Below are 25,518 nucleotides of genomic sequence, written 5' to 3' on the forward strand. Positions count from 1 at the left end.
GGTGCGGTTTTGTACGGGCGGTTTTGCAGTTTTTGTGTGGTTTATACGTTTCATAAACATAAATATTAAATTTAGTTTTAAATATAATAATTGTGTCGTGCTTTATATTCTATGAAGAAAAAATTAATTGTCTGTATAAGCATCTTCTTTATGCATAATATCAAAATATTTTATAATATTTTAAAATTATAATATAAACTTATGGTACTGTAAACACATATTTTTGATATACACATCATGAGCGTCTAAAACCGCATTATGGGGTGCGGACAGTTTATGCAGTTTTATGCACACCCCTGGCAAAAAGGGGGGAGAGGGGGGGGGGGGGGGAGATTTTTATACGTCTTTAAACGTTAAAATATCATATTTATTCAATTTAAAACCTAAATATCATATTTACCATTTTTAATCATTTAAATACAATTTTTATAATATTTTATAATTAGTTTTTCTGTTTAGGAATCTTTAAAATTAAAATAAAAAGTAGGGTTAATACCTTAAAAACCATTATTTATACATCCTCGTTTCGATTTAACCCCAAATTTATTTTTTGTTCTTCATTTGCCATTATATTTTAGAAAACGTTTCATTTTCGGACCCTTGACCGATCATCAACAGGTAATGATGACGTGTCAGTTTTTGTATTTTTTTGTTTGCATTTGGCCCCAACATTTACGTATAAGTTTGCGTTTAACCCCAATATTTTTTGTTCCCCATTTGCCATTATTTTTTAGACAAAATTTCGTTTTAGCCATTGGTCAGTCATGAATAGATATTTTAAAACGTAAGGGTTGAAACTACGACTTGTCATTGAGGGTGAGGCGTGTTACCTAGTAAGCCAATAACTTTTTTTTTGTATTATCAGTGTTTGTTGTATTTAATCTACACATGTATTTTAAAATGAAGGAAAAATATCTAGTGTAAGTCTTGAATCTGTAACATCTAATAAACAATATGACATGCTAATCTTTAAGCTAATCAAAATTGTTAATCCATTCGTAATTCATCTATAAACAATTGGTTATATTTACCGACATATTTGTTAAGAAACCATATATTTCTAAAGAGTAAAAAATGTGCCTTCTCTTTAAGGGACGAGGCGTGTTAGATGGTAAGTTAATGATTCTTTTTTTGTATTATCAATGTTTGTTGTATTGAATTTAATGTAAACATGTAAGACACCTGGTCCCTTAAAGAGAAGACACATTTTTTACTCTTTAGAAATATATGGTTTCTTAACAAATATGTCGGTAAACATAACCAATTGTTTTTAGATGAATTACGAATGAATTAACAATTTTGATTAGCTTAAAGATTAGCATGTCATATTGTTTATTAGATGTTACAGATTCAAGACTTACACTAGATATTTTTCCTTCATTTTAAAATACATGTGTAGATTAAATACAACAAATATTGATAATACAAAAAAAAAAGTTATTGGCTTACTAGGTAACACGTCTCACCCTCAATGAGAAGTCGTAGTTTCAACTCTTACGTTTTAAAATATCTATTCGTGACTGACCAATGGCTAAAACGAAATTTTGTCTAAAAAATAATGGCAAATAGAGAACAAAAAATATTGGGGTTAAACGCAAACTTATACGTAAATGTTGGGGCCAAATGCAAACAAAAAAATACAAAAACTGACACGTCATCATTACCTGTTGATGACCGGTCAAAGGTCCAAAAATGAAATGTTTTCTAAAATATAATGGCAAATGAAGAACAAAAAATAAATTTGGGGTTAAATCGAAACGAGGATGTATAAATAATGGTTTTTAAGGTATTAACCCTAAAAAGTAAATGGATCATAATGTCCTTACCTTCTCAAGTGGATGAACTAAATTAACCTTATCCTCTTACCGGCTGCGATAAACTCTTCTTAACCACTATTCTTCTTCTTTTTTTATAGCCTTCTCGACATCTTTCTTGTTCTAATCAGCCAATATTTCTTTGTTTATTAAACACTATTTGTGAACTAAAGCTTCTTTTATTAGGGGAGGATATCGTGTAGATGGCGTTGGACAATTTTACGAGGGAGGAATCCATGATCTGGTAATGTAGGTGTGTCTTGGGTTTGATAAGATTTGTCATCTATAATCACTACACCAACATCGATCTTGTTGGCTGATCCTTCAAACCTGGTTGTTATCATTCTTTTCATCTCTAAAAAACATCATTTAATTCACAATTATGTTTGAACTAAAAACTTATAATAATAAAAAAAATCTCTAATGTAATTTAAATGTATTGATATTTGTGTTGCTCTTTGAGGGAATGTGTCAAACAGTTAGTGATAATAAAACTCAACATCACTTCATATACGATGCTAGCCAAGGTTCTTCATAAACCTAGAAGCAAATAAATTATTAACTTAGTATTTGGGTATTGGTCGATTTGGTTTCTGTAGTTGAGAGGGTAAGGATAATATGATCAATTAAAAAAATGTTTGAGCAAATATGATATTTTAAATGATTAAGAATGACTGAATGGTAGATATGATATTTAGATTTTAATGTGGACAAATATGATATTTAAACGTTTAACGAACAGAAACAAGGATATATATGAAATTCTAAAAAAAAACATATTTTAATTAGTAGAGCTCAACAAACTATAGAAATTAAACTATGTACATTGGAATGGATAGTGAATATCATTATAACCATTACTATGTTAACGTTGCAATTTTTTTGATTTTTCAAATATGTAGTTGGCAAGTGGCTTATGACATGATCTCTTATAATTATCTCTAACTAATTTTTTTTTGGAACCGGCAAATAAATATTTTTCAAATATGTTGTTCGCCACTTTGGTTGGAGATAAGTATATCTTTTTAAATATCATGTCGTTTCTTGCCCTCCATATCCACCGGATAGCTCCATAACATACACAAATGAATGTATTTCTCTCTTTAGAGCTATGCCCCCAAGTTGCAGCATATTTGAGAATCTCATTGACCGAATCAAAATTAGGCTGAGAAATATTACACCAAGTGAATACCCAATTCCACATCGATGCTGCAAAATTACATTTGACAAAGATATGGTCCGAATCCTCCATTTCTTCATTGCAGTGGTTGCATGAGGTAGACTCTAGGCTAATACCCCCCGATGCAAGGCAACTTTAGTAGGAACCCTGCCAAGACTAGTTCTCCAAATAAAAGAAGAAGCCTTTATGGGAATAACAGAGGTCCATATCACCGTACACTCACCAAAGGGAGAAGACGGATGATCAATCTTGTGTCGTAGAGTGTCAACAGAAAATTCCTTATTATTGTTCAAACCATAACGCCATGTATCTGGAGATGTTGAAGGTTGAAGTAGCCTAATAATAGAGGAGATTGATGCTAGTTCCTGTAATTGCTCCGCGCTTAAGGGAAGGGACTTCCAATCCCAAACTGGGCCGCCAACTTTAACTTTATCAGCAACCAAACAATTTTTCGTTTTTTCCAGCTTGTAGAGATTAGGGAACTCTTCTTTGAGGGTATTTTCATTCACCCAAGTATCCCACCAAAATAGAGTTTTGTTGCCTGCATTTACTAGTTTCTTAATCACTGACGCAATTGATATCCCAAACTTCTGCAACTTAGTTTTGATACCAGCAATATTATTCCAAACACATGTTATCGATTTTCTGGACATGTATCCATTCGGTTTAGATTGTAAGTTATGAATCCCTTTTATTACCCGACTCCTGAGTAAGGGGGGTCCATTTTGGACCGCCACCACCATTTGACAATTAAGGATATGTTGAGGGCCCGAATTGTTCCGACACCTAACCCGCCACTTTCTTTTGGGGCACACACCTGGTCCCATGCCACCCAATTAATTTTTTTTTATTCTCGCAAGCTCCCCATAAAAATTGTCTTCTAATCCCTTCAAGCGTATTAATAACTCCAACAGGTGCTACAAATAATGAGAGGAAGTAAGTGGGAAGATTACCAAGCACATATTTGACCAAGGTTAACCTTCCACCAAAGGAGAGAGTTTTTGATTTCCATGCAGATAATTTGGATTGAAATATATCAATTATTGGCCTCCAATTCTTCTTAAGGTTCATGCTAGCACCCATGGAAACACCGAGATAATTGAAGGGAAGTGACGCCGGCTCATAACCGAGCGGGGCAGCCTAACGGTTGACTTCATGCATTGTAGCCCCTATTCCAAAGACTTTGGACTTTTCAAAATTAACTTTAAGACCGGATGAGATGTGGAAGCATCGGAGTATGCGGGCAAGATTCTTTATGTTGTGATCAGATCGTTCGCCAACAAAAAGGGCGTCATCAGCATAAAAAAGATGAGATACCGTGGTATCACATCTCGGGATCGTCACACCTTTGAAAATTCCTTTTTCACGTGCTGTCTTCATCGCTATGTTGAGACCTTACATAGCAGTGATAAAAGAGGAATGGGGATAAGGGATCCCCTTGTCTCACCCCTTTAGATATCGAGAACTTGTTCGTCAACAATCCATTAACAAGCACTGAGGCTCAGGAGGATCCAAGACAACCTTTAATCCATTTTCGCTATTTTCCTCCATATCCCATTTTCATGATAATAGAGTCAAGGTACTCCCATTTTATGGAATCTAAAGCCTTATCAAAGTCTACCTTAAATAGTAGAATTTTATGATTTTCCTTTTTAGCCCAAGAACAGAGCTCATTCACTATCAAGGGACCATCAAGAATGTTCCTACCTTCGAGATAGGTTGATTGAACCTCATCAATGTTCTGCCCAATAATCAGTTTCAGTCTAGTTGCAAGAAGTTGGGCTATTATTTTATATAGGCAGCCGATCAGACTAACAGGACGGTAATTACTTAGTTTGAGTGGATCTTTAGTATTTGGGATGAGAGTTATAAAAGACGAGTTGCAACCTGGACAATTCTACCAGACTCTTCAAAGTGCTTTACTAAAGCCAAAACATCTCCTTTAACCATTTCCCAGTAGCTTTTTAGGAATTTAAGGGTAAAGCCATCAGGCCCGGGGCCTTTTCACTGCCATACGCCCATATTGCAGCCTTAATTTCATCTAATGAGAATGGAACTCCAAGAGACATGCAAGTAGCAGGAGAGATTATATGGAACATGGGGCTAGTGAATTTGGGTCTAGAAGTCATTTCTCAAGAAACTTATGTTGAAAAAAACTGTGAACCTCCTCTTTTATTGCAACAAGATCTGTCATCCATACTCCATTAATCATCAAACCACTCAATCTGTTTCTCCTATTTTTATTGTTAACGTACCCATGAAAGAAAATCGTATTTTCATCTCTATCCACTATCCATTTGATCCGAGATTTCTCTTTCAAGTCGAACACAACCATCCTTTCCAAATCTGCTATTTTTCCGCCCCTCCCTTCGCTCTTCAATCTCACTAGCAGTTAGTGGTCTGTCTTCTGCTATAGTGTCAATCTCATGAACTCTTTTTTTAAGATTCCTCAGATCAACCGTTTCTTGTGGGTGGTTGATTGCACACCATTTTTTAATTTCCTTCTTAAGATATCGGAGCTTTGCAGCAAGAATCATATCCGGAGTACCATACCCAACAAAATTTATCCAGGCAGATGTAACTACCCCGTCAAAACCTTCATGCAACATCCATGAATTGAAGAACCTAAATAGGGGAGGCCCGACGTCTGAGACTGCAGTGGAAAGTAGAACAAGACAATGGTCTGATAAGTCCCTAGGGAGGGCAGTAACAGAAGCAACCGGAAATTGATTCATAAAATTCGAACAGACTAAATGTCTATCCAATTTACTAAGTTTCAAGTCGTCCCCGCAAAAGAACATGAAGCAATGACCTCCCATCCTAAGGTCATGTAAACCAGCCTCATCGGTAAAACGATTAAATGCACTGGAGCTGGAGGAGCAAAACTGTGAATTGATTCTTTCCTTTGGCCTTCTGACCACATTAAAGTCTCCGAATATGATCCATGTACCAGGTTTCTCGTTCTTAATATTGATCAGATCATCCCATAGTTTAAGCTTTTCTACAGGTGATTGTGGGCTGTAAATATTAGCAAGGATGGTAAATCCTTGTATACCAATCCACCTTCCAATGGTAATAAGATAATACCTAGACCTTATAACCTCCATAACACTGAATACATTATTATCCCAAATACTTAGTATGCCTCCAGATCTACCAGTAGCCTCAACCGCAAACCATGAAAACTCCAGTGAATCCCAACAACCAACCACGTCTATTGATTCAACATTCGCCAATTGTGTTTCTTGAAGCCCCATGAAAGATAAATTATGTTGTCGCTTTAATCTACTCGCTCATGTGATTTTTTGTTCTTCACTTATACCTATGATGTTGAGACTTAGCCCATTCATTGACCAATTATTTGTTCACCTTCACCACCCATTACTTCTTTGAGGATAGGGTTATCAACCTCAATGTCGAACCCCAATTCCTTACCTACTTCAACAGTGCGTCTTAGCTCCACTAAGGATGACACAGAATCATGTTCATCGAACTCTTGTTCCATGTCTGGGATATCGCTTGTGTTCCTGTTCATATCAATTGAATGTGTGGATATATTGGATATATTGTCATTCATTAGAGGAGGGGCAACAAGAGTCTCGTCGATTGGGGGGGGGGGGGCGTGATCAGGGAAGAGGTTTCTTGGAGGGTCTTGAGAAGGATTATTCAGGTTTTTAAGATTAATGGTGAATTCTGCCTCCAGTTTATCGATTCTACGTCTTTTACCAAGGAGTCGGGTGGACTCAAATGTAGGATCCGAATGAAATTGAAAAGAGCTAGGCCCACGAAAGTTATTGGATGGAGACGGACCAAATCTTCTGAGAGAGATAAATGTATTAATCGATCCACTGGGCTTAAACGTATTTATCTCATTTGCCTCCCCATTGGGTTCCAGTTGGGTGGATTCCACATCAGTAATTCCATTGGGAATTACAACATCGATCATCCCAGGCACATTATTTACACCTTGTTTTTCCCCATGCGATGTTTGGGCTTCGGCTGTTGAACTTTTATTCACCTGGGTGCCCTACTCACTGTCCACGATGGCCGCGAATGGTCGACGGAGTTGTTGTTTACTTTCACGTCCCTTGGATCGATCTCCCCTTCTTCCATACTATCTTCATTTTTTTCTTCTATCCATATGTCTGAAACCGCATCAACGTCAACCTCGTCATCACCTTCATCATCTGATTCCGAGATTTTTTCCGGCGGATCGAATTTAAATGGGAACCATTCCTCATCAAATTCAATTATTCCAATTTTTATACATCTACCATCTGCTAAGATTGTAATCTCTTTATTGATTCTCCTCCTGATGGTTGTTAGAATCCCAACTTTGATGCAAGACATATCAACTCTGTTAAATATGTCATCAAAAGGGGCAATTACAATACCGAACGCCTTCAGGATACACGTGAAGTTACTTTCCCCCAGAACCTTGAAGGCAATCCAACAATTCGTAACCAATCAACCCTTTCGAAGTCTAATTCTGCCCCATCCCCCACTTTTACCCACTTCATAAATTTCTACCAGTTTTTGTTATGAAGAAATCTATCCCTCTTTACTGTGCAATTGAATACAAAAAGAACCCGTAGCCCCCCAATGTATTTAATCTCAAAGTTAACCTCGTTTCTAAGTGCCAAGAGAGAGGGGAGGTGACCGAGATGGTTTAAGGATAAGGCCTCACCGATCAACGTCGTTTTTCCAATCCATATTTTTATTACTTCCTCACTCTAAATGTTGATTGTTGGATTGTCATTTACGACATACCCTGGTCTTTTCACGTCAGCATATAATCTGCGATCCCGGAATGCATCATGGGTCTGTACCTTCTTCTGCACTTGTGGTTCTGCCCTCATTTTTCTACTCCCTGTAGCCAAGCTCGGTTCTCTCCTTTGAGGCTTTGATACATTAACTGCCAGCTTTCTACCCCTATAGATGACTCCGTTGATCGCTCTTTCCAAACCTAGAACATCTGTGGCCCCTTTGTATCTGACAAAAGCGTAGTATTGTCCATTCCTTCTTCTTTTTCATGCTACGAAAACGTCCACCAACTCCCCAAACTTTTTGAAAATTTCTCTCAGTTCTCCCCAATGTGCTCGACTGGGGTGTTCGTGACGAAGAACGTAGTTATCTCTCTTGAATCCCATTGAATGTTCCTTACACCTACACCGGTTGTTACTGCCGCTTGACCTCTATCCATGCCATCTCTATAGATAATACTTAATGCTAAATATACGAATGGATTAACTCATAAGTTGTTAAACAACCACAATATGGTCATATCTAAAATGCCTAATTCAAGCCAAAAGCCTTCTTGAGGTTTCCTTTCTAAACATAAAACCTACTGCGACCGACTGTTAAAGATTTATTTTATCTCTAGCTAATCAATTTAATTTTAAAATATCTATTAGAATTGAGAGATTAAATTGGTTATTCAAACTACCTTTTTCATTGAGCACTCATAGATTCAACAAATTATCAAGGTACCTTTGGAATCTGTTCATGATTTTAAGTAATCTAATTTTTATATTTGAATTAATGGTTTAAAGCTTGGTTATTAAGCCATCTTTTCATCGACAGTCCTCACCTATTCAACATGTTAGAATTTTAGATAAATACTAGGATTCTTTTCATAGATTCAAGTGCTAAAACTTTTGTTCCGAATTAATAGTTTGAAGTTGATCTTGTTCCGTTTGAAGAGTTGGTTAATGTTGGTGGTTACTAGTTTATTTTGCATTCTCTTACTATTATTATTATTATTATTATTATTATTATTATTATTATTACTACTACTACTATTATTATTATTACTACTACTACTACTACTACTATTATTATTATTATTATTATTATTATTATTATTATTATTATTATTATTACTACTACTATTATTATTACTATTATTATTATTATTATTATTATTATTATTATTATTATTCATACTAATTAATAAAACTTAACTATCATCATACAACTAAATAAAACTTAGTTATTATCGTACAACGATTGAGACGACAAACTGACAACAAGTTGCATTGTTAAGTCTTTTTGTATGGTAAAATCAATTCTTTTGAAGACTGCATCCATAGATCTAGTGGATATAACATTCTTTTGAAGACTGCAACTATAGATCTAGGAGATATAACATTGTTATACATGATCCGTTGTACTCTATTAAGAAGTTCCACGACATCTGTTACGAAAAAATCAAACGTATCAAATGTAGTTGGTATGAACACGAAATGGCGAGTCTAGAACATAAAACTGACAGAAAATTAAAAAATCAAAAATCAACTAGTTGCGGGTTCGATCAGGTCGAAATGTAGCAAAAAAAATCTTACAATTATACTCAATAAAGTCTTATATCTTGATATATTGTCACACTTATATCATTACTAATACTTTATAATGCTGAAAGTTTGAAACAATAAAAAAATTATGGTGAAATCATGGAACAATCAAAAAAGTGAAAAAAAATCACTATTAAACATTAATTAACAAACTTTCAATAGCTTTGAAGCTCTTGGAGTAAGTATAAACAAACTATAATTTAAAAAAACTAGCAATGATGGAATGCAATTAAACCTACTGCCTACATTGAACTACATTACTATCATTAATTCACAATTGTGGTCCACGATGAATTTAATGGTCATGGAATTGCAAATAGTACTTCCACATATTTTATTTAATACTCACAAAGTTAAAAAAAAATAGAATAACTTATCGGCGGTTGCAATAGCGCATAGGCAAAATTGGATCCACGATTGTGAAGGATTGAAGCGTCATGTGCTGTTAAACGACATTGCTAATTCGTGGTTCACATTTATTATTATTATTATTTAGTTTAACTTGTATTATATTATGAATATTGGATTATATGTTAAAAAATATTGAGCTATTAAAGTATAGAATGTGGGCTTTAAATATGTGATTTATATATACATATTTTTTTTTGTCAAAAATATTAAGGTGGTTCATTTAAGATTTTTTAGGCATGTCACAAATTTTAAGTTATATAACTTATTATAAAAAATAAAAAAGGTGGGTAAGTAACCTGCTATGATATCAAATAGCCTCGCTACTGTGAACACATGTTGATTTTCCATGCACGATTTCTCTTGTTTAATGACGTTACCTGTAGACTGTAGTAGCTTTTAAAACAACATGTCTCGCCGTGAAACTCCTAACCCTTAAGCCTACGAGATGGGATACCCCTCTAAGGTCCACATATGCGTGTTTCCCTCCAATCCATCAAAAAATCAGAATTTTGTTCGGTCTAAAGGTTGACATTCCTTCTACCGAGTCAGTTAAGAAATGCACAAAAGCCTCTTTCTTGGCGTAAATCCCGACACACATACATGTTTAGTTAGTTACTTTCAATGCATTGCTCAGTGTTTTTCTGGCATCTGTGGATTTATCTCTTTTAGATGTTATTTTAGGGGTCGCTTAAGGAATAATTCAAGGTATTTACTTTCTCGATCATGATATGTCACTGTTTTACTATAGAATCAGGGGCTTTAACATGTTTAATCTTGGTGATGTTTGGACATATATTCATGTTGCTTTAGGCCCTTTTTCATGGGTTTTTTGGTGTTGTTTATTTGGAGTTTGTTTAAGGGCAGTTACAAGGACAAAATCTTAATGGTATACATAATTTTACGGGCAGTAGAGGCATGCCAGAAAATTTATTAAAGAAATTACATTGTATTTTAAATTTTAAGGGACTACAATGACATCGTGGAACCCTCTACGCCTGCCTTTTTTTTTGTATCAGTTATATTTTGTAGTCTTGTTTGTTGTTGATTAGAAATTTCTTACATGTAGATTTTTTGTAGCATCCGTTTTTCCAGGTATTATTATTATTCATTATAATTGAAGTGTGGTGTGGTTTGGGTTGTACTTTGATCTTTAGGCCTTGCTAGTGGTCTGAGGGGGGCTGCGTACGCGGGGCGTACAAAGCCTGGTACGCCCAGCGTACTCGCGGAAAGGAAACACGGAGGCCAAGCACGTACGCCCAACGTATCAGGAGTATGCCCAGCGTACGTGTGCAGGCCCTTAAACCCTAAAATTTTAGTTGTTCCCTATATAAAGAACATAACCCCCCTGTTGGTTCAGCCTCCCTTCACTCCTACCCAGCCACCATGAAAACCCTATCCCCCTTTGTGTGCCTTGTGTTCTAAAAGCCATTGTTGAGAGTGTTTGTGTGTTATTTTAGTTAGAAGAGAAGAAAGGAGTTTGAAGAAGAAGCAAGGATCCACCAAGAGCTTGTAGATCCAGATGGTTGACACCATTTCTGACTCTTTTGAGGTATCAAGCTGCATACTTGAGCATTGTATGATTAGATTTGTTTATTTGGGGTTTTTATGCCCTTTTTGGACCCCATTGTTGGTAGTGTTTGAGTATGGCCGATTCCAGAGCTTAAGTGCTGTCCTTTTGGACTCTTTGAAGCAGCTAGAGTCATAAAAATCGGATCTTGGTGGTTAAGCCAAAACCATGCAAGGGCTAGATGGTCATAAAGTGGGATTAATGGACCAAAATCATGTTTTTACCTTAATCTTGATTCTTGCATGCAAGCACAAAAGTTCGTGACTTTATGGTCTAGGAGGTCTAAAAGGAACTGGATCTGCATTTTGGACATAAAGGCTGAATGGATTAAGTTATGGGTGAAGCCCCAAGGAAGCTGGCCAGTACGTTGAGCGTACTCCCTGGTACGCCACGCGTACTGGGTCAACTGCCCGTTTGAGGTCAAGGCTAGCGTACGTCGGGCGTATGTGCCAGGTACGCCGCGCGTACGCATGCAGAGTGGACTCTTTGAGTTTTTAGGCCTTAGAAGGTTGGGCCTGGAATTTTGGGCCTCATGGCCCACTGTAAAGCGTAAGTTTGGGCCTCAGAATATGGAGTTCGAAGCGTTGGGCCCTTGGGCCGTGTTAGGCCATTTGGATGATTTTGTTTTGGGCTAAAGACAGTAGAAATTATGAAAAGGCCCATTTGAAGGGTTGGGCCTAATTTGGAAAATTGGGCCATCTGTGGGCCTTTGGGGAGTCTAGATGGGCCAAGGGTGGTTTGAATGTAATACGTTAGAGTGGGGTCTTTTGAATGTTCTCAAATTGGACCAAGGGGTAAAGTGGTCATTTTACCCCAAGGAATGTTATAGACTCTGATTGAGTGTTATGTGTCTCTGATAGCCGGGAGTCATCGGAGCAGCTATTAGAGATTTCCTCCTTGAGTTTCGACACGCAGTTTACGAGGTGAGTTACCTTCCAGTAGCGGTGGTTCTAAGGCCACAATGCCGGCCCACCAGTAGGATTTGTATGTTAGATAATTGTTTTTGTGATATTCATCTAGGTGTACTACTAACTGAGATGTTTGTGTGCTATGTTTTATGTGGTAGTAGTAGTAAGAGGGGGATAGTCCCCAAGTTCGGTTGTTAGGACCGAGGGGTAGGTCGGACACCCCTATATGTCTGACAGGGGTAGGTTGAGCACCCCGGTATACTCAGCATGGTAGGTCGGGCACCCAGGTATGCCTAGCATGGGGTAGGTCGGGCAACCCGGTATGCCTGACAGTATGTGTTACGTATGGTATGTGCTATGATGGAGGGACTCACTACGCTTCGTGTTTACAGTTTTCAGTTTTGTTTCAGGTACCTCTTCAGCAAAGGGGAAGGAGTCGGCGTGGTAGCGGCACATCACACTCACACATGATTTCCGCACCGAGCTTTCTGGGATTGTACTATGATTTTTATTACTATTGACGATATGGTTTTGAGACACGTTGTTACAGTTTTATGATTTGGTTTGACATTGGTAATGTTTTGGATAAACTGTTTTATGACTTTCTTAATTAAAAATGAATTTTTTGGCTTTGAAAATCGGAACATTACATTTTTTTTTGTAAACCGAATAACCAAACAAAATAGGGATGCATGTTTTATTGATAAGAAAAATAAAAAGTTGTTAAATTTATGGGATTTTTATAAAATTAATCATGTAAAAAACTCCATCCACAATACACTTAACTCATTAAACTTCAATAGATAATCACATTATCAATCTAGTTTCTATATAATTATATCAAAATTTTCTTACAATACGATTGAAATTTATAAAGTTCGAGATATAATCTAATTTATGATATTTAATAAATTAAATGTTTCTTTTCATGAATGCTCTATATCATCTGAACAAATAACATCCTACATAGAGTAATGATAATGATAAATTTTAAATATATTATCATCATATCATGTCACCTTCTTTAACTATCAACATGGACTCTACTTTATGGACCACATATAAATGACCATACTTTGAGAAGTAGAGCCTACTAGAAAGATGATCCAGTCCCAATCAAAATTCACCTAAGTAACCAAGGGCCAATAAACTAAGTAGATTTTTATTATTGTTACTTAATTTTATATTTTTACCAAACTAACCCGTATTCACTTTTTGTACTCAAGAATGTCCGGTTTACACTTCAAGAACACAACAGTCAACAGCAACGTGGGACTTTAATAATTTTAACATATAATATTTAGAACTTACTTATCTCTAATCTTTAATCTCTAATTAATATATATATATATATATATATATATATATATATATATATATATATATATATATATATATATATATATATATATATATATATACTAGCCGTCTACCCGCGCAAAGCGGCGGGGCACGTGAGTTCTTTCGGTGATATGTTTCCATTACAAAATTGTTATGTTAAAAAAAAGTACATGTTGAAGACAATATAATCAAACTATGGTGTTATTTGTTACATCATGCATCAAATAACCAATAAAAAGCAACCAGTCAAGACGACACAAAATATTAATCGTGCAATACTTCTTTATATACCACATTTGCTGTATAAACCCCATCACCTTTTGAATTTTCGTTAGGCTTTACTAATACTTTTGTATTGCAACGTGAAACCCCTCTGGACAATGCAACATAAAGTTGTCCATGCGAGAATACTGGTTCTGGAAGATAGATACCTACATATGGAATTGTTTGTCCCTGAGCTTTATTGATTGTCATTGCAAAGCACAATCGAATAGGAAACTGTTTCCTCATTAGAGGATCGATGGTTGCTACTAATTGCTTGTAACTGGTATTGGTTTTATATCGATGGATGTGGATTCGCATATGAAATCAATTGTGTTCGCATCTATGAAATCAGTTCGCATATGACAACAATTGAGTTCGCATTTGGTTTTGTGGGTCAAAACAGTTCGCATAAGAAGTTCACGATTTGTTTGAGGTTAATTGATTTTGATTTCGCAAGCTTGGAGTCGGAGATCTGGATTGTGTTCGCATCTATAGAATGCGAGGAGAATTTAATGGTGATATTCAGTTCGCATTTGGTGACATAAGTACGTGGTTGATGATTTTTGGTTGGTTCGCATTTGAAATTAGTGGGTTTCGCATTTGGCTTCGTATCTGGGTTTCTCAAACAACTGAAATGCGAATATGAGACAACTGATTAATTTCTCAGTTAATGCGATGAAATGCGAATGAACTCAAAGACGGATGGATGCAAGATGCGAAGAATTTGAATGAAAATGCGAAGTTTTTAATGTATAAATGCGAATTGGGGAAGAAAGCTTAGAGTTTCGCATTTGGCACCTGATCTTTTCAAGAAATAATATAAGTGGTCCAACTTCGCAAAATGGGGTCATTTAATCAGAAAATCGATCTAAAAATGAGACATTTGGTGTTTATCGATTTTTCAGGGTCGACGGGTTGTATGAAAAGCGAAGGCTGAGTAATTGAAAATTAGAGGATCGATGGTTGCTACTAATTGCTTGTAACTGGTATTGGTTTCATATCGATGGATGTGGATTCGCATATGAAATCAATTGTGTTCGCATCTATGAAATCAGTTCGCATATGACATCAATTGAGTTCGCATTTGGTTTTGTGGGTCAAAACAGTTCGCATAAGAAGTTCACGATTTGTTTGAGGTTAATTGATTTTGATTTCGCAAGCTTGGAGTCGGAGATCTGGATTGTGTTCGCATCTATGGAATGCGAGGAGAATTTAATGGTGATATTCAGTTCGCATTTGGTGACACAAGTACGTGGTTGATGATTTTTGGTTGGTTCGCATTTGAAATCAGTGGGTTTCGCATTTGGGTTCGTATCTGGGTTTCTCAAACAACTGAAATGCGAATATGAGACAACTGATTAATTTCTCAGTTAATGCGATGAAATGCGAATGAACTCAAAGACGGATGGATGCAAGATGCGAAGAATTTGAATGAAAATGCGAAGTTTTTAATGTATAAATGCGAATTGGGGAAGAAAGCTTAGAGTTTCGCATTTGGCACCTGATCTTTTCAAGAAATAATATAAGTGGTCCAACTTCGCAAAATGGGGTCATAAAAAGACAAGTGCAGAATTTTCATTTCGCATCCCTGTAGTCTTCGCAAAATGGAAAATTTTACCCAGTTTCGCATTTGGGGTAAATTTTTTTGAGAAATTGAAATATTTTCAAACTTTTTTTCTTAAAGAAAACACATTGTCTTCGTCTAAGAGAGGGAGAAAAACGATTAGGGTTTATAAGGGAAATACTTCATGGCAGTGGGATTTATAGCAGGGTTTATAAGGTGGAGAGAACAAACACACGTCTGCTATGAGATATTTTAATCAGCTGCAAATGCAACATTTAAAGGATATTTGTTGAAGCGTATTAGGATGAAAAGGTTTTAAATTTTGAATGACCATGAAATTAGGATTTTGCTGAGAAATATAAGGAATCAAAACAAATTTAAAATTTAATATTATTTTATTAATGGTTGTTTGTAATATTAGCTTACTCGTTTGTACGTCTTAAAAAAATAATATTATTATATTCAATCTATTTATAGAAATAGTTAGATTTCTTTTATAAGTAGTAAAGATATATTAAAACATAAAAACTGTTGCAGTATCTGCTCTTTAAATTAAATTGCTGACATTATCTTCTCTAAATAGAATGTAATTAATTCCAATAAAAATTTTCCAATTGTTAAGCAAAATTAACTTACTTCCGTTGAAATGGAATGTATTTAATTTTAATAAACGCATTCCAGATTTTAAATCTTAAATTTCCGATTTTAAAGGTTTTAATATGACAAACTTTAAAAAAATATTACTAAAAATCATTTCAATTAAGACATTAAATATCAACTATTAATATAAAGTTGTTTATATTAGTAAACCATTAATATACAATCCATTTTTATTAGAAAACCATTAATACAAAAAAATCATATTCAAATTATCACATACGTATACAATTAGTCTTTGAATCTGTGGCTCACATTAATTTTCAATCGTTGCTTTTCTGTAAACCTTCCCTTACAATATCATTATCACTACTTATAACTTTCGTAATCATTCTCTATTTCAAACTTTCGTTGTTGTGCACTAGAATGTCAATACTTTCTTTCGCTTTTTATATTTTTTTCGATTATTCTTTTTGTTCCTGTATCAAATATATATATATATATATATATATATATATATATATATATATTCATATATTTCGATTTTCTTTATCACAAATTACATGAAATCAGTTAAACTTTTTCTGAAACTTTTCAAATAAATTGGAAAAGATATTATGTACCTTTAATCCAGAAAAATAATATATTTTGATGGAAATCAGTTGAAACACATTATAACAAAGTACTTTGATGGAATGAAAAATGCACCCTTACCCATTTTCCTGTTCATGTTTTTTTATTCGTTTAGCTTGATACTTCAACTTTTTATACGAAAGGTAAATCATTAATTTAGTATGTACAATATTCATTAAAAGGGTAAATTAATAATTTAATTTAAACGATGATCAAATCATGAATTGCTATTATTTCTGTTTGTTTGATTATCTCAATCTGGTTATTGTTTTTTATTGTATATAATATCTTAAATTGCTGGCTGAATTATATGGATTGCAATCTTGATATAGAATTCAAATAATCTGTTAAGATAGATATATGATAATACCGAATGAAAAATAGAGAATAATGGTATAATAAGAATAAAGAGATATTTTTTTAGTATTTTAATGTAAATTAATATCCTAATATGATGGTTAAATTACAACAACTATAACTTTAAATTCAAATCATAAATAAATGGTCTTGATATTATTGGATGTATTTTTTATAAATGTTAAGTATAATTTTAAGGTTTAGGACAAAAAGGTAATTTTATTTAGGATAAAATAAAGAATGAAGATTCGAATTTACCTTTTGAAAGTATTAATAAATTCCTAAATTTATGTGATTTATGTTAATTTGACTGCAAATTAGATGTAGAAAACCTTTAAGTAAGGAAATATAATGGCAAAAGGGTAATTCAACTTAGAAAACTAGAAAAACATTGGGCTGGAAAAGCAATTCAACAATAAATATTGAGATGATATGTGTACTAAAATATGATACTTTAATTTTTTATCGGAAGGGTAAATCATTAATTTAGTACGAACAATGTTCATCAAAAGGGTAAATCAATAATTTAATTTAAAACTTGATCAAATCTGTAACAATTGAGAGTTTTTACTAGGAGTTAGGATGACTCATAATGATAAAAACTTCCCATATTGAAGGATAAATGGAAAGTTGAGTCGAAAATAAAGTGATCAAAAAGTTAAAATGGTTAGTGTATTTGGAAAATACCAGTGTTCCACAAATCAACCTTGGCAGCCGATTAATCGGTGATAAATTGTTTGGCGGCTTTGAACCGATTACGATTAGGGTGTTTAGCAGAAATTGATCAAAATCGGTGAAAATCGGGTTTGGCAGTCCTTGGCTGTTCTCAGTGGTCAAATGTTGGAAATATTTAAAAAATACAAAAAATTTAATTTTTAAATATTAAACAGAAATTTTAAATTTTAAAATTTTTAATTTTTCAAAATTTAAAATATTATACTAAAATTTCAAATTTTCAAAATTTTCAAAATTTAAATTTTCAAATACTTAATATTTTAGGAAATATTAAAATTTAAATATATTTATAAATAATTTAGGGTCTCTGATTAATCTTCGCATAGACCAATTAATCGTTATCATTGGTTAAAGTTAACTGCCGAGCCACCGCCGAACGATTTTCACAACCTTGGAAAATACACGACCTAGTGATCCAAAAAATATAAACGTCGAGAAAATCTAACTCTGATTGGAAGGTTTATGATTTATGACGAATAGAAACCAACCACGTTAATAACGTTATTAACGTTAAAATGGGAAAAAAAAGAAATTGGTTGAGTTTTGCTAACACTAATAAAAAGAAATTTGTAGTATAACATGAGATAAAAACTTTGAAATGAAGAAGAGCAAAAATGGAGGTTGTATGAAGGAGATACGATTTATATAAAATATAAAAAAGTGGGTTAAAAATGAAAGTTAAAATATGACGACACAAAGTAAAGGAAAGTTGTAGTTCTAGGAAAGAGCTACACAAATATATATATATATATATATATATATATATATATATATATATATATATATATATATATATATATATAGAGAGAGAGAGAGAGAGAGAGAGAGAGTAAGAAATGAAGTTCATATGAAAAAAATAAGAATTTTTAAATAAGAGTTTAAAGTTGTGTGTGATGCCCGTCGCGCACGTCTGACCCAGATTCGTCGGAGATTTGGAAACGTGGACCACCGGAAGGGTGACACGTGGCAAGATTTGGATGGGTCACGAAGTGAGTGCACGCCGCGCAGGAGAATGCCCAACGTGCACCACCACTATAAATAAAGGTGCTTGCATCCTTGTTTTTTTCATCTCAAACCAATCTCCAAACACTCTCTATCTCGATACTTTGATACCTTCTCGATGGAAAGAGACTCCGGTTGCAGCGGTTCGGGTGCTTCTTGATACGCTACTAGAGTGAGCTCAAGACCCCTATTTTACTGTTTTAAATGTTTTCAGGGGGAATACATGCTTATTACATGGTTTTATAAAAATATTTATCTTATAAATGTAAAATCATTTTATAATAAGCTAGATGCCTTATGATAGTATAATAGTAGATAATATGTCTAGTTTTAAGCTATGATCTTAGGTCTAAAGGTTATAATGCCTAATACTATAGAAGTAGGTGTTACCTGGATGTTATAATGGTTAAATCCCTAGGAAACCTTAGTACCTAAGAATTATGCTAAACAAGATTTAGGATATGTACAATACGTAGTTGTTACTCTGCATAAATATCTTATTAAAATAACCATAATTATGGTATATATATGACGATATATATATATATATATATATATATATATATATATATATATATATATATATATATATATATATATATATATATATATATATATATATATATATATATATATATATATATATATATATATATCAGTGTTATAAAAACCGGCCTAGGCGCTTGGCGGAGGTAAAATGTATAGGATTTTTGATAGGCAATTAATCGGAATTGGTCAATGACGGTCAAAGGCGGTAAATGGCGGTTTAAATAGGTCAACATAAGTCAACTAAAAAAGTCAAAATTAAACCTTTTTTCTTAACCTAATCGACTAAAAGAAGGACAACCTTCATTCTTCGTCTTTTTTTTTTACGCCTCCAGCCTCCTTCATCTCGTTCTCTTCTCCAGCGATCGACTATCGCAACTTCACCTTCGCTACAACTTCTTCCGACCACACCTACACTGACGTTATTCGACTCCGGCGACAAGAGTTATTCTCATGTTAAAGGAAATGTAGCTCCATGTCAAAAGTCTACCAAAGATGATCAGTTAAAATGTCGAGATGCTATCAACGAAGGAAAGTTAAAAAAGAAGGGAAAACAAGCACATGATGAAGCGTTAAGATCGGAGGTGAGATTTGATACTAATGAAAACATTAATATAGACACAGATGAAATACATAATACTTTTGAGAGCTTGATGGAACCATATGTTATAGGACCGATGGATTACTTTGCAAGCACATTAAACCCCGAAGAATATTTGAAGTCGGGAAAAGGCAAAAAAGTTGATATTAACAATGCTATTCGGAAAGAAAGAATATCATCTGTGAAATGTTTCATTGGTAGGTGGGCATATGAGCATGCAATTCCTTTTCATGCCTTTGAAAATGATAGCTTTAAAATGATGGTGGATGTAATTGGCCAATATGGAATCGGGCTTCCAACTCCTACTAGGTATGAGTTGAGTAACACAATTTTAAAAAAAGAAGTTGAAAGAACAAAAAATTTAGTGCAAAAAAATGAAGAATGGAAACAAGATGGATGCTCGATTACGAAGGATGTTTGGTCTGATAGAAAGAGGAGGAGCATTATGAATTTATGTGTCAATTCACAGATGGGTACCATTTTTTATCTTTGAAAGAATGTTTTGATGAAGCACATACAATTCAACATATATATGAGTATGTAGAATCTTGCATTCAAGAAGTTGGTCCCGAACATGCTGTTCAAATAGTAACCGATAATGCCACGAATAACATGGGAGCCGTAAAGTTGCTAAAAGAGAAAAGACCAATGATTTTCTGGACATCATGTGCGACACATACTATTAACCTTATGCTTAAAGGTATTTATAATTTTATTTATTGTGTTTTATAATTCTATTTGTGTTTTTAATCATGATTATTTTTTGAAGGTATTGGTAGGCTACCAAGGTTCACGAAAGTCTTAAATCAAGTAAAGAAACTAACCATCTTCATTTATGCCCATCACAAAACATTATCTATGATGAGAAAATTCACTAACAAGAGGGATATCATCCGACCGGGTGTCACGAGATTTGCTTTCGCCTATCTAACATTACAAAGTTTGTTTGAAAAAAAAAGAGTAACTAAGGCATATGTTCTCTAGCAACAAATGGGAAGAATGTAAAATTTAAAATACAGTTAAAAGGAGATCTAGTAATACATTGGTGATAGGTTCCACATTTTGGGCGGGTGTGGCACTTTGCTTAAAGGTGTTTTCTCCTTTGGTGAAAGTCCTTTGTATGGTTGATGCGGATTGGAAGCCCTCGATGGGTTTTGTTTATGGTGAGATTAAAAAAGAAAAAAACAAAATCATTGATGCTTTAGGCGGTAACAAAAAAGCATATGAGCCTATCATAAATATCATATCAAAGAAAATGAAAGGTAGAATAGATTCAAAATTGGATTTGACGGCTTATCTTCTAAATCCTTATTATCATTATAAGGATCCGCAACTCCAACATGATCCCAAAGTAATGGATGCGGTTCTTGAGTTTTTTGATACATTATTTGCCGGAGATTTAGAGATGCAAAAGCAAGTCGTGACTATTAAGTTGCCGAAGTACAAGAAAAAAATGGATAGATTTTGTCGGGAAGTAGCAGTTAAAGCATGTGAAGTGAATGACCGTGAATATGATCTGCGTAAAACATTTTACTTTTATTTAATTATTTTTTGAAAATTCATATTTATCCATTTACGAATCTAATAATGTGATTTATGTTTAAAAATCGTAGCAACTTGGTGGGGTACGTTTGGTGGAGCAACTCCTCATTTGACAAAGATTGCAATTAGGATTCTTTCTTTAACTAGTAGTTCATCTCGATGTGAAAGGAATTGGAGCACCTTTGAAGGGGTTAGAATTCAAACTTCAAATTTCAACAATTTATTTAAATTATAATTTTATATCATAATATTGTATATATTTTTTTTTACCATTTATTATTTTTATGTTTGTAGATTCACACAAAGAAAAAAAAAATAAGTTGGATGCAAGTAAAATGAACAATCCTTTTTAGGTCCAATTTAATGCTAATTTGATGGAAAAAACAAAAAGAGAAAAGAATAGAATATGGAAGTGCTATTAGCTAATGATAGTCACACGGCTCAAGAATGGATTGTTGATTGTGATGATTGTGATGAAGATGGAGTTGGCATAGTTGGTGATGGTCAAGAAACCGATGAACTCGGACAAAATTCAAGAACAAGAGAACTTTTAGATGAAGATTTTGCGTCACGGAGTGAGGAGGAAGTATTTGAAGAAGATGATTATGAATCGGATGGAGTTCACATCATGGAAGAATGCGGAGATAAAGAGTAGAAGCCTATGAACAATCAAGAATTTGATCTTATAAAACTTATTTTGGACTTTGTATGATGTTTTATGACATGAATATGTAAACGTTTATGAATATTTATTTACTTTAGACATGTATTGTTTGATGACTTGAATATGTAAACGTTTATGAATATTTACATATTTTGTTAGTATTTTGTTTAGAGATAATCATATGACACAGGTAATATTTAAGTTTTTTTTTTACAATTAAGGGTCCACGCCTAGGCGCCGATTAATCCCCGCCTACACCGATTAATCGTTTGACCCCAGTCCACCACCGAGGTACCGCCCGTAGATCTGGACTAGTCAATTTAGAGATAATAAGGTTCGAAAACGACTTTTCAACAAAGGATCATTTGGACTTTGTATGATGTTTTATGACATGAATATGTAAACGTTTATGAATATTTATTTACTTTAGACATGTATTGTTTGATGACTTGAATATGTAAACGTTTATGAATATTTACATATTTTGTTAGTATTTTGTTTAGAGATAATCATATGAAGGTAATCGATTGACCCAGTCGACCTCCGAGGTACCGCCGAGTGATTTTTACGTAACGCCAGTAGATCTGGGCTAGTCCATTTAGAGATAATAGGGGTCGAAAAAAACTTTTCAACAAAAGATCATTTAGAATAAATAATCTTAACCAAGTTGTAGAATATGTCTCAAGGGTTCCGTACATATAAAAAGCACCGAAATTCGAGTTATAACGAAGAAGTTATGACCCGTCGAAGTTTCACGACGGAACCGGCACGACACCGGGAAGATGTAAATAGTGAATTTATGATAGAGTGACTTTTAGCCTTATTGATCTAAATAAAAGTAGTAGAATATATTAACCTGAGAGCATCCATATAAAGAATGCGCAAATCTGACTTCGTATGAGGAAGTTATGATTTTTCTAAGATTTGGCTTAGCAGTGCACGCCCCGAAACTCAAATCCTAGTTCGAGCGGTTTTTGGCCTACGCAACCTAAATGAGAGTTGAATATCTCATTAATAGGAACTCAACGATAAAAAGGCAGACGAAAACGGAGTCCGTATGAAGGAGTTACGAATTCTTCGTGGTTATTTAACAGTCTAATCTCCTCCTACTGTTAAATTTAAGATCGGTCGAGAATTAGCCAACGGAGTCTAAATGAAAGTTGTAGATCTTGTTTTTACCTATATGTGTACATAAAGAACATTGAAAACAGAGTTCATATGCGAAAGTTATGAATAGAGGTGTCGGGCGAAACCTTGGAGCCTACGTAACACCATGACGTGGTGACACCCCATGCAACCTATAAATAGAGGTGTCGGGTGAAGCTCATTCCTCACTCCTTCAATCCCTTGTTTCTCTCTCTAAAACCTCTCTCTAACCCCCCTCCCCCCCCAAAAAAAAGCCTAGGGAACCTCCTAGCACGAGGCGTAAGCCCCGGAGCGCCCGACGGCTCCGAAAAGAAGAGCCTTCGGCTCAGAAACTCTGCTTCAGTGGAGCCCGATTTTCAGAGAAACCCGCTGTAAGTGAGTTACGTCTACCCTATCTTTAGTATAGCTTATGTTTAAATATAGTAACATTATTAGGACCTTAAAATAATTATTTGGGTTATTATTATGAGTTATATAAGAGTGTTGCTTAACACTTATATAATAGTAATAATAGCTAGACTATTAATTAGTCGCGGTTAACGTTAGACTAAACCCTAGTGATATTGATACTAGGTTTTGTCAAGGGAAAATTGTTTTGAGATAATGAAGTGTTGTCCAAGTACCGAGTCACCACCTTTTCAAGTGAGTGCAGGGTCCCTTTCATCTTACACATAAATATGAAGTATTTAATATAAATTACGTGTTGTGAGTGCATAGCTACTTTCATCTTACACATAGTGTGACAATCCGAAAACTTTCTGTCACTATAGCCCGCTCCTGTTAATAAAAACCGCTTGTATTCCAATTTTTCCGTTAACTTTTGGTTTAAGTTAATTAAATTGTGACCCTTATTTTATTTTCGTAAGTGTAGGAATGAAATAAAATAAAACATTCTCGTTATTTAATTGGAAAATTTTTAGTTACGACTAAGTCGGGTTACGACAACTTAATCGGGTACGGCCATAAACCCAGTTTAACGTCGGTATCGGGTAGATTTCCACCGGGCCACAAACTCAATCCTTATATAAAGGATGAGTGAACTTCAATTTAGCTTTTTACCACCACCTCATAACTTTCTCTCTCTACTCTCTCTCTCTCTCTCTAAAACTCGAGTTTGATCCAAAAACGCCTCTTCAAGCTCCCAAAATCATAAGTAATCTACCCTACCTTGTTGTTTAACTTGTTAAGCTTGCAAATATATGTTTAAATCACCAAAAACACTCAAAAACAAGTGTTTATGGTTTGGGAACACCTCCCAAAACCGTGAACTCCCTTAAAGGGGTTTTGAATCCCCAAAACCCTTCCAAGTCCCTTCTAGTGCGTAGATATGGCTTAAGGACTTTCATATACGAAATTTGAACACCAAAATCATATCATTTGGGTAGTAAACATGAGTTTATGGCCCAAGAACATTCTTGGACCGTAAAGACACCTTCAAGGACCATAAACACCTTTTAAGGTGTTAAATTGCCCCTTAAACACCTCCAAAAGCTTCCATGAGTGCCTAGAACCTTGTACTCCTTCATGTGATGCACCAAACCATACACAAATGAGCTAAACATGAGTTTATGGTTTGGGAAGGTCTCCCAAAATCGTAAACACCTTCGAAGGGGTGTTTAAGTGCCCTTAACACCTTGTATGGCTTAGAATTGGGTCTAGAACTTTTTATGCTTAACCTACAACCACCAAAACACATGATTCATGGGCAAATATGAGTTTGCGGCCGTAAAATCATGTGTTTAAGGTAGTAATCTCCCCAAGTGTCCTTCAAGAACCGTAAACCCCTTTTCCAAGGTCATTTCAAGTCCCGATCACTTGCATAGCCCTTGAATCAACCCTAGAACCTTCCTTTGTGCATTGTAAGACCTTTAAACATCCAAGAACACACCACCCATGAGTTTACGGACGTAAGATCATGGGGATATGGTGATTGGATCGTAAACACCCCTAAGGGCTTACTCTTGAAGAGTAAACTCCTCATCTAGGCCCTACACATCCTTAGATGCTACCCGCATCACTCCTAACACTTAAAATAAAGTGTTTTCGCGCCTTGGAGTGTATTGTCTTACTTAATTGGTGGTTCAAAGTCTAATTGGGTACAATTATGTGATGGGTTTTGGTCATAAGACATCCTATGTGCTCATACAAACCCTAATGCTTGGATCTAGGTTTCTCTATTGTACATGCTTTGAATCCAAGACTATAAACCCTAATTCTAGCATACAAGTAATCATATTAATATGTAATTAAGTTTAAGATCATACCTTGATTGTTATGTAGCAATAACAATCCC

The 25,518-nt window shown here is 34.6% G+C and overlaps 2 protein-coding genes across 2 annotated transcripts; one reads left to right on the top strand and one right to left on the bottom strand.

The window, feature by feature from the left end:
• Positions 1-5,276: 5,276 nt before the first annotated feature.
• LOC145002325 (uncharacterized) lies at positions 5,277-6,251 on the bottom strand. Its single transcript, XM_078961621.1, has one exon. The coding sequence runs from the start codon at positions 6,249-6,251 to the stop codon at positions 5,277-5,279; it is 975 nt and encodes a 324-aa protein (XP_078817747.1).
• A 13,233-nt stretch (positions 6,252-19,484) lies between these two features.
• On the top strand, positions 19,485-21,754 carry LOC145002326 (uncharacterized). Its single transcript, XM_078961623.1, has 7 exons — positions 19,485-19,490; positions 19,608-20,346; positions 20,418-20,573; positions 20,643-20,813; positions 20,926-21,393; positions 21,487-21,605; positions 21,710-21,754. The coding sequence occupies exons 1-7, from the start codon at positions 19,485-19,487 to the stop codon at positions 21,752-21,754; spliced, it is 1,704 nt and encodes a 567-aa protein (XP_078817749.1).
• Positions 21,755-25,518: the final 3,764 nt, after the last annotated feature.

This window comes from Lactuca saligna, chromosome 6 (assembly GCF_052625555.1).
Source record: "Lactuca saligna cultivar CGN05327 chromosome 6, ASM5262555v1, whole genome shotgun sequence".
In the NCBI taxonomy this organism is placed as follows: Eukaryota; Viridiplantae; Streptophyta; class Magnoliopsida; order Asterales; family Asteraceae; genus Lactuca; species Lactuca saligna.